Here is an 18,252-nt window from a genome sequence, read left to right on the forward strand (position 1 = left end):
AGTACCCTTTTTTGATGAAGACCATGCAGTAAAAGCCCAGGAGGCTTACACTGAAAGATTTAACTACTCGCCCTAGAATGTGTGCTGGAGGACAAGGAAGACATTTTGTTGTCAAAATGCTCAACCCATGACGGTAAACTATTTGTAATTAATCCCAGTAATTTAACCTTGTTGTATAGGTTCACCCTTCAAGTACACACGCAGTGTGGGCAGATGATCAGAATAAGGGATTTGGTTTTTGAGATGTTTAGGACGGATGTTTTAACCCATCAAAGAACAAGTTTAACTCTGAAGAAGCAACTTTGTCTCGTTGAAGCCTAAACTAAGTTTATTTTAATCTGACCCATCATAAACATAACGGAGTCATACGTTTGGTGTTTCTTTTCAAGTGTAAAGTTTTAAACCAACACTGGTGCTTTTGTTGGTTTTCTCTTTCCTCTGGTGTGTGTCTCTGCGTGTTAGTCAGAGAAGAGGCTGCGGCTGCAGATCTTAAAGGGTAGGTGGCAGTATTGGCTAGTATTATTAGAGCTATTGGATTGCCACTGAGCTGCACATAAAACATTCGAAGAGGCCACTTTGGAGCAAATATAATAGAAATTCAGGGATGCACACAATATATCAATATGAACGTTTTATGAAAAAAACCAAACAATCATGCACACTTTCAGTTCCAAAAGACAAACACCCAAAGCAAGTGAAACACAATACATATATTATGTACATATGAGCACCACTGGTAATTTCAGCATGCCTCTTTAACCACATGAGACTGAGATAAAGCCTGCAGCTTAGTCAATGCGATCCACAGTAAAGCAGCAGCCATGGAGCGTTATCAGACAACACTGTGCTCTATACGCCATTCATATTTGTAATTTAGATATCAAACAAAGGCTGATGATTTCACTCACGGTGTGTCAGAGTGGGACCATGCACAGCTCTCCATAAACCAGTCCGCTCTGCTCTGAAACTTTTCTGTTAATTACATCACTCTTCACCTCCTACATCCAAACGGGGATTTGCGAAGCAAAATTAGGTCAACATCAGCGTGTCACCAACAAGAAACTGACACTGTGATATTAGCGCTGACACAATAAACAACATAAAAACAAAAGCTGGTGCCCTTGAATTGAATAAAACATCTTCTTCAGTTAATCAGAGCAGCACACCTCAGGAGAATTGGGAACAACACAATGATGAACGTCCTGCAGCAGAGCCTGGCACATATTTGCTCCATCAACACCAAACATGCAAATAACTGACACGAGCCATCAACATAGAAGAACCAATAGTCTCTCTCTTGTTTTCTGCAGGCAATCCCATGACAATCAGATCAATAGATACAAAATGTCCGACAGTATTAAGACCACTTGGAGGTCTCCGGAAGCATTAGGCAAAACATTATTGCGAGGGAGAGGTATGTGTGCTGTGAGATGGACGGTCATAAGGGATTGAGTTTTAATGTCAGCAGTTGACAACAATAAATTACCGGCCCGTAAAAACAGGAAGTACACCTGACATGAATTCAGATTTCTGCCACATTAAATGTTCTTGCACAATTTCAATTTTTCTTGTAGATTGAGACCAGTTTGGAGCAGCGCAGAGAGGCTGACATTGACATTGAATCCACGAAAGGGACATGGATCCCTATGAATATGATTATGCTTTGTGGTGAGGACTTTTTCCGAGATTGGCATTAGGTCTATTTAGATCCAAGATTATAGTATTGATCTCTGAGTGTGACCCCCCCCCTTGGGTATGTTGTTATGAATAATGATCTCATTTATGACATCGTAGACATGCAGACAATCCTCAGAGCATGCGATGAAACATCTCTCGCCAGGCAGTCTCTCCAGTGTCCGTGCAGTGGAAGAGGATCAGTTCATTCCTGCAGCGTGGATCCAGGCAGCTCGTTGGTCAGCGTGTGCCAGCGCTCCACCTTCTGGCCCTTGTTCTTCAGACAGTCTATCCAGTGCTGCAGAGTTTCCCCTTGTGAGTGACACCCCAAGGACACACCGCCTTAACCAGGGCAGAGACAGAAAAGAAAGTCAATGTGACTCGAGAGGAAAGTGCATGTTTGATAAACAAACGGGGAGAATTTGACTCCAAGGGGTGGATTTATGTTAGTAACGGTTGTAGTGAGGAACTAAAAATGTGTCAAACAGCCCGCAAGTTTAAAAAACAAACAAATATAGAAATGTATTCAGAATTGCATGTTATTACTTTTGATGTCAAATAGGTTGGAGTGGGCGTAATTAGCTGTAGCTTCAACACCTTTTTGGTGTATTGAAAATCTTCTACTTTGTGTTATTGTTTTGTTTTCTACTGTAGGCCTAATGTTTTATTAGCAGAAACAGTTTTTTGTCATTACTGACGGACAGAAATACATTTAAATTTAAAAATAAATTGAGGCCGATGATATGAGATATGAATAAATATGGTTTAAATATAAATCCATTTAAATAACGTAAGAACAGCTGGCAGATTTCAAACTGGATTTGTTTAAGAGGAAAACAACATCTGAAACTGTTGAGAGACAGACATTGGTTTGTCTTTTGATAGTTTGTTAAAAAAACAAAAATGGAAAAAATACCAAACTTTGATTTATCTACTGTAAGAAACTAAAATCTAGACTTTAAAAGATCCCGGAAAAAAAATAGAGGTGGAAAAGTTATTATATGTTAATAGTCAGATAGAGACACTGGTGTAAATGTAATCACTCACTCCAACTCGTATGGAGCAAGTATAGTATAAAGCTCATTTTCAGCCTAAATGTCACTGACACCCGTTTGGCAACTAAACCCTGCAAATTACACAGAGTGCTGCACTCGGCTGCAGAGAATAGAGAGCAGCTTAGAATATCTTTGGTAACATCTGCCATGGGTACATTACTGGACTGCTAATGGAGTAGCCAAACGGTAATCCAAATATACAACAGCAGGAAATGATTAGCTGCCTATGACGTCACCTATGAAGTCATTGGACTTTCCCAGGTCGTAGTCCCACACTGTGACCTCCAGCGTCTTGGTGGCTAACTCTGAGAATGTAATTTCATAGAAGAACTCCTGGGTGAGAACAGAGAGGGGAGGGGTGAGAGCAAAGGTCAGAAGATCACAGCTAACAACCATCTTTCGCTTCCTCTATAAACTCTAAAATACAAAATAATAAGGCAACAGCTAAGCATGTGCATGCAGCAATTGTCTGTCTTACATATATGCTGTGGAGAATTTGCATGCGGTGTAGTGTCTCTGAGGACTGTAAAAATATAAATTAGCTCTTTACATTCAACCAAATGTGCTCTTCCCCCCCACAGTTATGCACATACACAAACATGGATGTCTACCTCATTAAACTCCGGGTTGAGAGTCTTTTTTATCACCGCTGTTTTGTGCTTGGATTTCTTCTGGACGTCTGGCTTGAGGTACCTGAGAGAGGGAGAGAGAGAGGAATGTCATACCATCATATACGAGTTTGGTCATTAACTTTCAGCTCTCTTTTTCCTTTGACATGTGTGATTGTGGCCGTGGTGGAGTTTATACTGTTTACATCTCTGTGTTGTCTGCTTGGTGATTGATTGGTGGATTCTGTCAGAGGTGTAGGGTTATTTTATTTGTGTCAGGATTAATGATGATTAATGATTCAATAGCCTGAAGGATTTTTATTATTTTGCACCAGCCGTGCTGTTATTTAATTGCATTGTCTGAGTGTTGTCCTTTTTTCTGGTTAATTCTACTAGGGTTACACTGAGGAAGCGGCGAAGCTAATTGATTATCTGTATAAACAGGCTGCAAAGTGCAAATTGCTGAGGGACATGTCCGCTTGGTAAATATGAAGCTACAGCCAGCTGTCTATTAGCTTAGCTTAGTACAAAGACTGGAAACCAGAGAAAACAACTAGCCCGGCTCTGTAGAAATAAATCACAGCTTAATTAAATGCGAGGTTTTCATTAGGGATATTTAGTGTTGGAAGGTGGATTTTGTTACCTTTGGACAGAGCCATGCTAGCCGTTACCCTCCGAATCCAGTCTTTGTGCTAAGCTAAGCTAACCAGCTGTAGCTTTGAACTTGCTGTATAGACATGATAGTGGCATTCATCATCTCATCTAACTCTCAGCTGGAAAGTGAATACCAGTGAGCATATTTCCCAAAATGTCGACCTCTTTAATATATTATTTGTGAAACTAACCATATGTGAGTGCGAGGACTTATCACCAACAAACACAGCACAGATTGAAAAAGCTCAGCATCCCTTCGCGAGGTGTCATTAAATTCTCAGGATATTTTTAAGCCAGCTGGAAGGAGCGTGGCGAAATCTCTATTCACATTTGCTTTCCACCCACCACCCACAGCTCGGAGAGCGTATGTTCCCACACGCTCTCAGACACAACAAAGCATCTGGGAGAAAAGCTCCCGCCAAAGGGCAAAGATGCGAGCACGCATCCAAAATGAAACAAGGTGCATGGTGTACAAATGTGGATGTGTGAGGGATGTATGCGTAGGTTTGGTGGATGCAAAGACATAGGGAGAGTTAAAGGCATGACGGGAAAGGAGAAGGTGATTGGTGTGTATACTAAAGTGAGGCAAGCGTGCCTAGCATATATATATATATGTGTGTGTGTGTGTGTGTGTGTGTGAGTGTGATGACAGGTTGTTTAGTGTTTTACTCATTCCAGACACAAGCTCAAAGCCAGAACCAACACTCAGGAGAACAACCAGTTGAACATAAGCTCATTTATCCAACTTATGTCAGGGTGCATCATTCAACCCGGACCTTCCTGCCCTCTACACACACACACACACACACACACACACACACACACACACACACACACACACACACACACACACACACACACACACACACACAGTTTTGCCTTTCTTTCATCAATGAGTAATTAATCTCCAAAGAACCTCTATGACAACAGCAATAACACTCTCCTCCGTGATGGAGTACGCCCTTAACACTAGATCATGTCGATGCCTTTCAATCCATTTTAAACGCTGTCAATACACACGCACTGTTACCATTATCTTGGTGAGTGATATATTTCACAATGGCTTCCACTAAGTGTGAAAGCTGCTGTCATTTGTCACCGTTACCTTGTGCAGGGTTAACTCAAGCCATTTATCACTCATGACTGGTGACAAAAGGTGATTCATGGGGTCAATATGAGTCAGCGGCCAGTTAAGACCAAACGCCGGTAATACGGGAGAGAGGGAGATTGCCGCTGGATAGGTCATGTGAAAATTGTTCTGCAATGAGGATTGTGAAATGTCAATCCATCAGTCTAAGTTGTGTAATCATAATTTAATCACTCGGGTGGCAACATTACTCCATTTTATGTAATGGAATACACCATAGCATTCAGTTTGATGTCATCCTTACGTTTTAACATAGGGGTCTGAGTAGCCGTTGACGTCCATGGCTGCCAGGTGGGCGCAGCGTTTGACACCCACGCACAACCCGCCACGAGCCCTCTCCTTGGCCTCGCCCTTCACATCGCCATCACTGGCCGGGGGGAAGTACTGCAGGCAGAGCAGCAAACGGCCTCTCTCCTCGAGACTTCTCTGCTGCTCAGTCTCCCACTGAGGAGAGAAAGAGGGGATACAGGAGAGAGGAATAGAAAAATATATATTAAAGATCTGTAAGCTGCATTTGTAGCTGCTACATTAGTGACTTAAGCTTCAGAGATAAAAGGAGGACTCTTAATTAGGAAAATACGAGTTTTTTTGCCATGAACTGCTGATCAAATTGCAACGTTATTCAAGTTATTTAAAGCTGCTGTGATCGATATTGTTACATCACCAGTGGATTACATGACTAAGTGTAATGTAAAAGGGTCTCTTAGCATGATAAACGCTCAGAGAATTATCCCCTGGCCTGCGGTTCACCTCTGCTATACGGTGCCTTTAGTGATTTCCAGCTAATTGCTTTTGTTTTACAGCCCACAACTGTACAGTTTTAGTTCACTCTCATAGCTCTCATTAGTGTCCGTTTTGCTGAAGGCAGCTGTTTTCAGTGAAAAAAACTCAACCTGCTCAGCACCAAACAGCAGACAGACAAAATAGCAATTGGTGAACACAGTGGAGCGAACAGTTGGAGAGTCAGATATTTCCCTCAGGAGTTAGCAAAACATTGCTAAAAGGAGAGTGAATATTGGACTTGTTGACTCAAAAACAACAAAGATATATGCTGGTGTTGCTCTGTGTCTGTTAGATGTGTAAATAAGCCACACAGCTGTTTGCAATCGTGCTTGAACTATCATCTCGATGAGGTGATAATGTCAGTTTTGTGTGGCCCAAAAAAATAAATCAATTGATGCCGTTTTAAAGCTGCAGTGAAAATAAACCGTGGCAGTACAGTGCAGATCTTCTTGCATCAGCACAGCAGAAATCAAAGTCAGCTTATGTAACTTTTGTTGAGCAGCAGCTACAGGTGGGATAAATTGCTAAAACAGTCGTAGAGTTCAGTGCGGGTCTTAAACATGATTCCAGCCGACTCAACCAGACTCCATCTGTTCCTGCCAAATTTGAGACGCAAAACAAATAGATTTAAAGTCATCTTTTTGTCTTATTCCATCAGTTACATACCAAGTAAGGCTGTAGCTGAAAACCCCTGAGTTCATTGAACTGAGCAATGTGAGTTATATTGTTTATGAATTCAACCTTTTCATTTGGGTGGAAGAAAAATGTGTAATTTTTTCTTTCAAAACTTAAACTCTTAAAATGTACTTTGTCGCCCTCGCTGTTATGTAGGTCATCGCTCTTCTTTCCCTGCAACCTTAAGAGCGCAGTGACTTTGATCTTAACATTTCAGTTCATCTCTCACAGCTCAGCGACAAACTCAACCATCAAGTAATAAACAGCAGTGCAAAGACCTGTCTCGGACAGACTGAAGCACCAGCCTTGGAGACATATCAATGCACTTTGTCGCTCCTGGCTCGACTATTTTCCACGGACAACATCAAACGGTTAGCGAAGCATTTGACAACAAGCGGAACAACAGAGTAGATTCAAAGTGACGGATGAAAGAAAGCGAGGAAGCAGCAACAGAGGGTGAAGAAGGGAAGATGTTCTCACAGGGCTGTGACTCACACTCATGGCCAACAGCACCAATACATGTATGTTATTTATAGGACAGACGTGCAGTTTTTATTTTATCACTGCAGGTGGAGCTTTTCTGTTTCACCACTGAAGATGCAAAAATGCTCTGTTACATTGCCTGTAATGCGATTTTAATGTAAAATGGGTTCCATCACTAAATATCTCTCCTCTCCTGTATCTCTTTCCATCTCTCATTTAGTCTTATCTCCAGGCGAGAGGTGGACACAGCCAGGTCGATCAATATGCCACACGCCTCACACTCCTCCATGCTCCTCCCTCCCTTTCTCTAATCGTCTCAACAGCTTGCCCCCTTCTTGTTTCCCCTACATCTCTCTTTCCTATGTTGTTTTCCCCCGTCTCCTTATCTGTGTTTTTCTTGGGGAATCATCCATCCTGCTAACAGCCAGTCTGCCATCTGCCGCGACTGAGAGACTCTAAAACTTGCAATTAGTGAGGATAATTTGTACCAGGTATCTGGTGAAAGAACAGCCCAGACCTTCACAGATCGATGGAGAGCAACTCATTAGGGAGGTGAAAATAAACAGGAGCCAGCCGCACACTGTGACAGACAGATGGGTAAGAGATGTATTTGTGGGTGGTAAGAGAACTGGAAAGACGATCGCATTTAACAACCTTGACTGTGGAGAGAAACACAGAAGCAGCAGTTTTACTCCAGTTATCTTCTTGTAGTTAAAGGACTGCACCGGTCCTCTGGTTTGGGCCCTTCATTAATTTACCCAATATGTGATGAGAGGCTCTAAAAAATGGAGAAACTAAGAACTTGTAACTGCTCTGTAATTAGGGTTAGGTAATTACCTCACAACACTATATTAATGCTGCCTTATTAGATTACATGATCATGTCTTAAGGCAGGACATCTCTATTCACAGCAGAACAATATATGACAATGGTTTTAGAATGGTTAGCTGTGATCTCAAGTTGTGGTAAATGCTTTAACTTTAATGGCACTAATATAAACCCACAGTTATTGGTATAATTAAACTACATTACATTTTCTATTTAGTTTATAAAATGTCGGAAAATAGTGAAAAATGTCCACGGTGTCATCAATAAAACAAAGCACAGCAGCAAAACCTCAAGCTAGAATCGATTGACTTTGCTAATTAACCGATCAATTAATTATTAGTTTCAGCACTTTTTAAAAATATAAACAGCTAAACTTTTTGCTTTGATCATTCTTAAGTGAAGACGGATAATTAGTTTCCAGGGGAATATCAAGGTAATAGAATTAAAAACTGATCGCCACCTTGAAATATTACCCGGTTTATTCTCATACTTTTAGGATAATGCTTTTAGTCACACGGGTCATTTAGTCTCATATTGGTTTCGGTGTAGTCCTTTAAGAGAGGATGACAGATGGACTGTAAAGGACAGACGGACGGGTCACGTTGAGCAAAATAAGAGGAGTCATGTGGTCACCTCTCTCAGGTAGCAGGAGATTCCTCTCAATGCTGTGCTCATCGCAGTCGGTGAAGGCAGCTGGAGGCAAAAAGGCGAGAAAGAGATACATGATAAGGGGATATGACTGGCAGAAAAGCTGTACAAGCAGGCTAAAGGGGCATCGGATGAACAGAAAGGGATAGACGCATCAAGTTGAGGGTGATGCCACTTTGAAAATGACATGTGTGACACAGCGCCTGGTTCGCAGGATGACAGAGGGGCTTTAACGTTTGATCGCAGAGTGGCCACCGGCCTCAGAGGGACAATCTAATACCAGCAGCCCTTTCTAACTCATCGAGAACAAACAGCCAGCCTTTTCACACACACATGCCCCCCCGCTCTCCACTGCTTTTATTTTTTTAATCCATTTGTTTCTCATCTCTCTCACTTGTGCTCTCTGTCCATTTACGCTCCCCCTCTCCCCCTCTCCCCCCTCTCCCCCCTCTCCCTTTATTCTCCCAATCTCTACCCTTTTCACACGCATGACCCAGCTGACATTTAGCCTGCACAAAAAGCTGTTTGTGAGCTATAAGAATGGACATGATACTCTGTCCTGTGTTTACCTCATATTTGTTATTCTCAGTAGGCCAGCTGGTATTGGCTTAATGCAAAATATACTTTGGTCAAAAGAATATGGATACCGTACTTTGGGTAGTTTTAGACAGTTTTTCTTGCTTATGGTCCTTTTAGTTCCAATGAAGAGAAATCTCTATGCTTCACATCATCCAATGATATTTTAGTCAAGCGTTTGTGCACAAAACCAGGTAAATACTGGCCTGCACAGAGCCCTGACCTCAGCATCATCCAACACCTTTTGGATGATCTGAATGACCTTATGTGGTGGCTGAATGTGAACAAATCCCTCCATGTTATGGCAGCAGATTAATGCCCATGGTGCATTAATCTGCATCGGTATATTCCTTTCTTACAACACTAATAAACACACAAGCAATCTTTGCTTTAAATATTTAAGATTGTTTAGGTTTATGTAGCAGGATAATTAGTCTATTTATTTGCTGTTTACTGTCAAATAACAGTACAGCATTTAGGAAGCGTTTGTTTGGCTCTTTTGCTAACGATGCTACAGAGATTGTACAGGCACGCTTGGTATTTTATTTATTATGAGACACAGGTGTGTGTGCGCCTCATCGATCTACCAAATATCGACCTTTAAACGCCTCCCTGTTGGCATGTAAACAATTTCTTGCCTTCCGTCTTCACTATATTTCCATCCCCCTCTGTCTTTTTTCTCCTTTAAAATGTGAGGTTATGAGTCAGACAGGAAGCTTAATATATTGAATATTACAGTACCCTCAAGTCATTTATCTCCCTCATACACTCTAATTTCCCTCGTTCCTTCCTTTAAGTATTTCTTTCCTATCATCCCATTTATTCTTTCAGCCCTCCCTCTTCTTCTCACAGGGGGTGGATGCTCCAGACAGATGTTGAAGTGTTTAGTCTGGTCAAGCTTCACACGACGCAGGGCCACCCGCGACTCCCCGATGAACTCGTTATGTGTCAGCTTGTCTTCGTCGCACACAGACACCCTGGGAGTGAGAGACAGAGGAAGGGGGGGGGGGGGTCAGGAAGAGAAATAGCGAGAGACAAAGATAGGGTGGTGGGGTATCATGAATACGATTTAGAGACGCTGATTATTGAGACAGAGATGTGCGGGTGTGAGAAAGAGTAGTGGAATTAGTTATTAACATTATGAGCGAAGGTACTTGTTGACATAGCTCTGATCTACACGTATAAATCCAGAATCAGTAAAAGCACATTGTACAATACAAGTAATTACCATTTTCCCTCACGTGTGAAATTGGATAGTGTAAAAGTGCATTAAGTCAATTCATATTCATAAGGCTGGCAAATATTTACACCTGCCATAATGTCACCTGAAATGCATAATTGGGTGAGAGCAGCAGAGAGAATGAAAGAGATGGAGGGAGGCTGTGTGCGTATGTGAAATAAAAAGCAGAGCCAGGGATGGAGCGATGTGGGTGAGAGAGGGAGAGATACAAATGGAAGGAATTTATTTAAATCTGTGTGTTTGTGTGTGTGTGGACTCATTTATGCCTGCAAATGTGCATGTCTATGCTGTAGGCAGAAGTGGAAAATCACTATGCTAGGCTAACTGACATTCATCCATTTTCTGTGCTTTATGTAAATGTGAATCAAAGACACGCAATGAGAGGAAGAAAACTAAGAATGCAATCTTTCAGAGAAGGGCTGATATGAACTTGTAACCTCTTTGCTCTCGGTTTTATTCAACTTCTAACTAAACTGCCTTCAGGTTCCGGTCATAAAAAAAACGGTAATGCATAAATTAAGAAGGTGCAAGAGGCCAGTTGCCTTGGGACACCAGATATTTTCTGACATCCACAGAGTCTAGTAGTTTCTGAGCCCTTCAGAATCAGATGGCAGCAAGAATAAGGACAAATGAAAATGGGGGGGAAAGAAAAAGAGAGAAAGGTCTGGGGTTGGTGGCAAAAAATAATAAAGAGAGATGAAGACGGTCTTAGCTGAGAGGTGAAAGCTAGCAGCAGGTTACATACACATTTAGCTTTTACTATGACCGCTCACATTACTACAGCAAACATATATATATAATGATGTTATGGGGCAGGGTGATGAATCTAATCAACACGTTTACAACTTTAATGTCCATGACAGACATGTAACTTAAGTGTCATCATGAATAAATTATGACACTTTTAAAGTTGACTCTTAAAAGTTAGACATGATAAAAGTTTAAATACTCGCCATGAGTCAAACTGTAGTCTTACTAACTCTAAATAATTAGATAATAAATCAAAATTACTTTTTGATATTTTGGACTTATTGTTTTGAGTTAGTAAGAGAAAAAATGAACTTGCTATAATCATGAGTATGACTATTAGAGCAGGGTATCGGTACTCTGATACAACCCAGTAACAATACTAACAAAAAGTGTCTTCCTTCTCCCTACTCATTTTTATCACAGCTAACTTATTTGTTTCCTAGCAGAAAAGTATAACAAAACAACTAAACATGAGTATTTTTTATCACTCATTGCTTTTATTAATTTGTTGTTGACAGGAATAAACTTCCACAGACTCTTGTCCTTATTGTGCAACATCTTGTTGGCCCATAGCCTTCAGACAGTTGTGAATTATGTTAAAAGATATCAAAAGGATTGTAAATCATGACTTCATCTCATCATAAGGCAATATAATACACAATTGCGTCTATTTGAAAATTGTACTTTCTGAAACTACTTCTGATCTGTCTGACGCTGCGGTTTGTTGTAGCTGCTGGTTCAAAGTTGGATGCAGAAACAATAATAGAGCTTTTTCTGGGATGGATTTCTTCCTGTATTAGAAGTGTTGAAATTCAGTAAGAAATTGCAAGTCTGCAGAAAATCCTCCTGTTTAACCTACTGGAAGAGGCGTAGCTTTTTGCTACTACTCTATGATAAGGAAGGAAACAAAAAAATGGAGGAAAAAAATGCAAAAATAGCTACAGCCGCTGTTTATTAAACTTTTAGTGTGTCAACTGTTTTGACTGTCAGATATATGTGGATGTAAGAAAGTGATGAAACTGTTACTTTGTAGACGTTAACATGTTTCGATACGTTAAACTTCCTGTCTGCTGATCTTTGAAGGCCTCTGCTGAGTGTCGTAGGCCTGTTGTAGGGCCAGTTTCTCTAATTTCCCCCGAGAGATCAATCGTCGATCCTATTTAAATCTCACTCCCACATGCGCCATGACAAAGTTTTAGCCACAGACGGAGACAATTTGCAGCTTTCATCACCTCTGGCGGGGGTCAATGAAATTAAAACACCCCGTGGTGCTTAGTCTGACCTCAATCTGTCACTGCAACTTGGAAAGAGAGAAAAGCAGGGAGACGGACGGAAAGAGAGACAAAGAGAGAGGGATGGTTTGTAAGGAGTGAGGGGAGATCTTTTCTGATCTGAGTGGACAGGAGAGATGTGCAGATGGGGAGGAATGAAGAAGGTGAGGTGACAGAGGGGGATGAAAGGGATCAATGGAAATAGAAGGGGAGGTAGGATAAAGGCCTAAAAACCGAGAGTAAAAGACTCTGTGATTGAGATGGATGATAAGAAATCCTTTGTAAGCCAGAGTCAGTCCTCTGATGGGCAAGACAGGGCCGAGAGGCAGGACGTGAAGGAGACGGAAATAGACATTAAGCAAACATTTACCGGAGTGTTTTGCGGTACATGTCTTCCTCTGTGATTCCACAGTAGGTGAGCGTCTCGTTCCACACAGGGTTCAGCGTGTTGCGAACGGTCTTGGTTTTCAGTTTATTGGCCTGTGCATCACAGCAGAGAGGACAGGGAAACAATCATCTCAGAACTGCAGACAGCAAACAACGTGCAACAGGAAGTTCTTACAGGATACAAGGTCATTTTGTTTTACAGCTGATTTACTGGTCTGCACTTGCACTTTTACAACACAGCTCAAAATGATAGTTAGACTAAGTGTGCACTCAGACAGGTTACTGAGAGTCTTTTTCAATTCTTGAAGAAATGCAGGGACAAAACCCAAACAGCAGACCTTGCAGGCTCCCGGCAGCAGGTGCAGCTTGACATAAGGATCAGCCAAACCGTTGAAATCCATCGGTTTCAGACCCTAAAAAAGACAGAGAGAAGATATAAGGGAGGGGATATGAAATAATAGGTGGAGAACATTGTGCAAGCTGCCAACACCAGTAATACATTATGCAACAATTACCAGACTGAGAGGTGAGGAGTTCATTTGAAAACTGAATCCAAAGCACGGCGGTAGCGAGGAGGTCGAAGAGTTTTAATTTGACCAATAGTTTCAGTTGACCAGTGAGCCACACAGTGTAGAGGCTGTAGCCCACTGCCCATTTTGAAAACCATCTAAAAATTAAGGATGAAAACTGAAATCCTCTGCTACACACTAATTAGAAGAGAGGGCTGTCACGATAACAGATTTCAAATACAGGATTTTTGTGGCGAAAATAATTCACAATAACGATTTTTATAGAACTTTTGAAAAAAGTAAAAATGATAAGTCAAATTCATCTTTAACATTGTGCATTTTTGCAAATTAATTAAACTCAAAATACAAGTGTAGGGAGGTAGAGAGAGAGTGTAACCATATAAAAGGATTTAAGAGGCGCATGCTTATTTACATGATATTATCATATGGGTATTATTAACATATCAATATTTCATTTTTTAAATATCACTGTATCGTCAATACCGGTATACACTCCTATAAGTAGATGTAATACAATGACCTGCAGTCTGTGTAACTTTAGACCTTTAATTTCTCAGTTGCATACTGTCGGCTTTGAGTTTGTTGTAATCATTTAAGTATAGTTAGGTTGAAATGAAGTTAATATAATCAATTGAACAATCTACTGGTTGAAGAATAGGTAGAGTTTCAGTCAACCAAGATGTTGTTTTGGTTGGCTACAGAAAAAGGACTGAACAGCTTTTTTGTGTCACCGATTGAACACACGAATATGGCTGATACAAATGTAAATATTTCTTTCGCTACGAGACAAACTACCTGTGTTCGCTCTCATGGAGTTTTCAGAGGACATGTTGTTTACCTTTGCTCTCAGGACTGTGCAGTGTAAGGAGCTGGTGGCTCTCTCATACAGTAGGTCAAACTCTAACGTCCCCAAGGCGGCTGGAAGACAGTTGATTGAAATAATTCAGTTACTTTGGTAATTGCTTTTCAGCCCATGACTTTATTACCTTGTATAGAAAATGATGGCAGGAAGAAATGCAGACACTCAGAAAGACACTCATGAAATCACATTAAAACATTCTGCAAAAAGACTTTAGGTCCAAAGACGGAGCACATTTAAGCAGCCTTTTGTAATTGTTTTCAATGAGAGTGTTTTGCAAGCTGCTTTTACGTTGCTGAGCACCTTGCATCTTTCCGCTCAGTGCATTTTGGCGCCCTGAATGCCTGGAGTTGGAAAAAAAAGTCAGAATGGAAAACGATCTCCGTCATTTGCGTTTTTTCTCTTCGTGGTGACTTTTGCTGAAAGTTATGACTTTACCAACCGGAAAACAGCCTGGAGGTAAATTTGTGCATTTTTTTTCATCAATTCAAACCATATCATTAACTATTGGGTCGCATAAGGTTCGTGGTTTTTGTTTGCTAACGTTAGCACTCATTCTGTGGTTGCCTAACAACAATAATAAAAATAGCAAACTGCAAAAAAGGCTCAGTCTGATCTCCAACAAAATGGCAGTGTTTTCCACCTGCAAAGTGCACTCTGTCTTATTCACTCTCTTGCTGAGAGTGAGAGGACAAGATCGACTAACTCTCGAAGAAAACGAATGAGTGTGATTCGCGAAATGTCGACCTATTATTTAAAGACTACTTTTACATGGTTCTCCTTTTACAACAAATGGAATAGAATCAATTACAATCAGCTGGACACAGTGTGTTGAAACAACTCAATAAGTGAAGTCTGCTAGCTGCAGTTGATAAACTCTCAAAGTCTCTGCTTTAGTTGTCTCTTATGAAATCAAAGATGCATTGTTTCACTGAAAACAGCATATGTTGCTGTGTGAGAATTGAAAGCTTGACAGGCGTAGCAACTTTAGCGAAGGGTCAATTTCGATTTTTTTATTAAATTGCTCTTGGCTTTTTGTCCCAAATCCACTTCTGTGTTGAGTTAATTTCTATTCTTGGGCTCAAGCAGCTTTAGTGAAGCCACGGTGTGACTTTCAGGTGACTCACTGTTATCATCGCTGTCACAGCTGTCGATCTCAATGGAGGTGTCCATGCTGCTCATGGCTGACAGTGAGCCCCCTCCGCCCGCCGCCCCTGGTAACAGCGGTGACAATAGGTTGCTGCTCCCTCCTCCTCCGGCGGCGCCAGGGCTGAGGGCGGTGGGAGCTGCCACCTGATTGGGCGAAAGTGGATCGGAGAAGGAGGAAGTGGGCGACAGGCGAGGGAAGTAGGCAGAGATTTGGCGGATGGGGCGGATTGGGCCGGGGCATACGTCGATGGCCATGTGCTCCTGGATGGAGATGGCGAAACGTTTTCCTTTTCGCACAGTCATAGCACTACAGGGGAAGAGACGGATAGATTCAGGAAGAGTTGAATCACACTTTTCAGCAATACAATAACTGGAATTTCCGAATGCATCCGAAGCAAGGGCCAAGCCATCGATCTGCAAACATGAGCTGTTGTTCTTAATTTCACTTCTGCTATTCCAAGCGAAACAAAGTAAGCTTAGTAAGATGGTTGGTGACGAATAACATCCTGTGTCTGGCCATCACTGAGATGTAATCACATCTAATAGGAGTTTTTCATTTGCCAAGAAGAAGTTCTTCTGAAAGGAAGCGTTTATCTCAAACGGCTCTTGCACTGACACCTCTTCCAACATAATTAGATCTCTTAAAAAGAAAGACAATACTCATAAGATGACAAAATACGGCAGAGGATGTGTACACATTTGCATTTCAATTGAATACATCTGAATAATCTCAAGCCTATCAGTGGAGGATAATGAATAACGGACAATAAGGGTCTCCCCTGAATGAAATGACCGTGAGTGTGTGTGCGTGAGCCGCTCCGACACACACGTTTTCCTAAGTGCTTAACAATCTTCTACAGACAGGCAGGTAATTACAGGATGAAGTCTTTACAGGCTGGAGCACTCTTCAGTATACTCGGATGGAGGGAAGAGTCCTGGTGATTATATAAAGTTGTGGCAGCAGGGAGTGGAGTTGACCACAAGGCTGATGTGTCTGCTCTCTTCCTGAAATAAAAAGAGGGGGGTGGATTGCAAATATCTCACAGCTTTCGTTTTCTAAAGACAGCAGGCCCTGAGGGGGCGTTCTGTCCTCAATACTGAACAACCCCCCCTCCCCCTTCTGCTCTCTCTGCATTAATCGATTTCAACTGAGAAGTCAGTATTTGCACTCTATGTATTTGCACTTCCTCTGAGTTGTCTGTAACGGCACCTACACACTACATGACACTGCTGTACTGGTCTCATTGCACTACTGTCTGTCTTCTAACAGGGTCTCTTGATTTGTTGTGGTTTGCACATTACACGAGTGATCAATGACAGCTGGGGTCCCACATTACAGGACATTTCACTGGGAGGAATCTCTGACAGAAGTCTGTCTGTTCTCAAAACTATGTTTAGTCAGCAAAACAAGAGAAGTAAGAACATGCACGAGACAGATGTTTTTTCCTTCACAAATGGCAGTCATCATGAAGCTAGCGATCAAAGTTGTTTGTGCCCTGATCCAAGGAAGGAAAATAATGAATTGTTTGTTCTGCAAAGAGAGTAATTCAAGTAGTCATTTTGCAATGAACGGCGGTAGCTGCCTGTTTGTGTTGTAGCTCGACAACGACATGTTTTTGCTTTGTTTTTCTTTCAAATAATTAAAAAGCTTGCATGCAAATTTATTCTGATAGAAAGTATGTGCTCATAGCCATGCTTGCTGATGTTCTGTTGTAGGCATTATGACTACTCCCCATGATAATTCTTCGCCCCGTATGTTACGCTCTCGTTGGCTTTAGGTCATTGCTGCTCTCATTGACCATAAAAAAACGATTTTCCCACTACACGATTTGGACTCTCAGATCGGTCCAGATATTTAATATCTCTCCAGCGTCTGCAACGCATCAGCGCATCGTCCAGATTGTGGCTTTGAAAATTCACACAAAGCTCATAGGAGCAGGCGCAGATTTGCCTCTGATCCGGGGTATTTGTTGCCGATCTCCAAAATCCCTTTGAGATTGGAAAATCAGGGTGAGAATCTAGTGTAGCTCGCTATGAGTAGATTGTCTGTGAAGTTGAGAAACGAAACCTCAAAATGAGGAGAATCTCAGGACACAGAGAGGGATAAATAAAGAAATAATTTGGAAGTTAGTGGTCATGTTGACCTAATTCTGGTGACTAAAATGAATGCCACAAACAGAAGTAAGTAGAAAATAAGGAATAAGGAAAGAGCAGGAGATGTTTGTCAAACCTGCATCCATGTTAATAGTTCAACATACACTTATTCGCTCTCTTGCAGAGAGTTAGATGAGAAGATTGATACAAGCCTCTTGTCTGTACAGAGAGACAGCTAATTAACCCCCATTTGAATTAGTGCGATTGAGAAATGTTGGTTGGTGGATGTTATTACCTTTGGACAGACCCAAGCTAGATGTTTCCTGTCTTCATGCTAAGCTAACCAACTGCTGGCTGTAGCTTCATATTTACTATACAGACATGAGAGTGGTATTAAGCGTCTCAATACGTCAAACTACTTTATTATTAACGCAGGTTTTACTTGATCTCCTCCTCATCTGCATAAGGGTTGTCAGAACTGTAAATATTCCTCATTATCCCATTACGTCTGTTTGTGGGGTCAAAACCAGTAAACAGATTAATTCTAGACCCTTCAGTCGTGAAGATAAAGTCAATTTGACCAATGGCGCCCTTGCAGTGAGTGGTTCTGATATTCTTGCCTCTGACTGTTGACCTTCAGCAGAATTACAGGCAGGGAGGGTCATTTGTCATGTTTGGTCCGGTGTCTCTGCTGTGAGCACAACAGTGGGTAATAAACACCACCGCTCATCCAGCTTTTTCTTGGCCGGGGATGAAACAAACTTCTGAAACACGCCGCAGTGTGCCAGCATGCAAACTTCCGACTTTGACAGACCACTGCCTCTGGAGTGCTGCATGATGG

At 41.5% G+C, this 18,252-nt stretch overlaps 2 protein-coding genes across 2 annotated transcripts in view; one reads left to right on the top strand and one right to left on the bottom strand.

The window, feature by feature from the left end:
* The window catches only part of adprh (ADP-ribosylarginine hydrolase), a 45,895-nt gene that overhangs the window by 4,207 nt on the left and 23,436 nt on the right, over positions 1-18,252 (top strand). The window lies entirely within an intron of this gene.
* Positions 1,814-15,624, bottom strand: LOC142951842 (double C2-like domain-containing protein alpha). The gene is made up of 10 exons (XM_076093681.1): positions 15,296-15,624; positions 14,148-14,227; positions 13,118-13,192; positions 12,763-12,872; positions 9,982-10,108; positions 8,541-8,600; positions 5,383-5,582; positions 3,341-3,422; positions 2,966-3,062; positions 1,814-2,016 (listed from the first exon to the last, which is right to left on the bottom strand). Exons 1-10 carry the CDS (start codon positions 15,618-15,620, stop codon positions 1,880-1,882), a joined length of 1,293 nt encoding a protein of 430 aa, XP_075949796.1. The 5' UTR covers positions 15,621-15,624; the 3' UTR covers positions 1,814-1,879.

The sequence above is a fragment of the Anarhichas minor genome, unplaced genomic scaffold (genome assembly GCF_050575085.1).
Source record: "Anarhichas minor isolate MPS153535 unplaced genomic scaffold, ASM5057508v1 ptg000017l, whole genome shotgun sequence".
Classification (NCBI taxonomy): domain Eukaryota; kingdom Metazoa; phylum Chordata; class Actinopteri; order Perciformes; family Anarhichadidae; genus Anarhichas; species Anarhichas minor.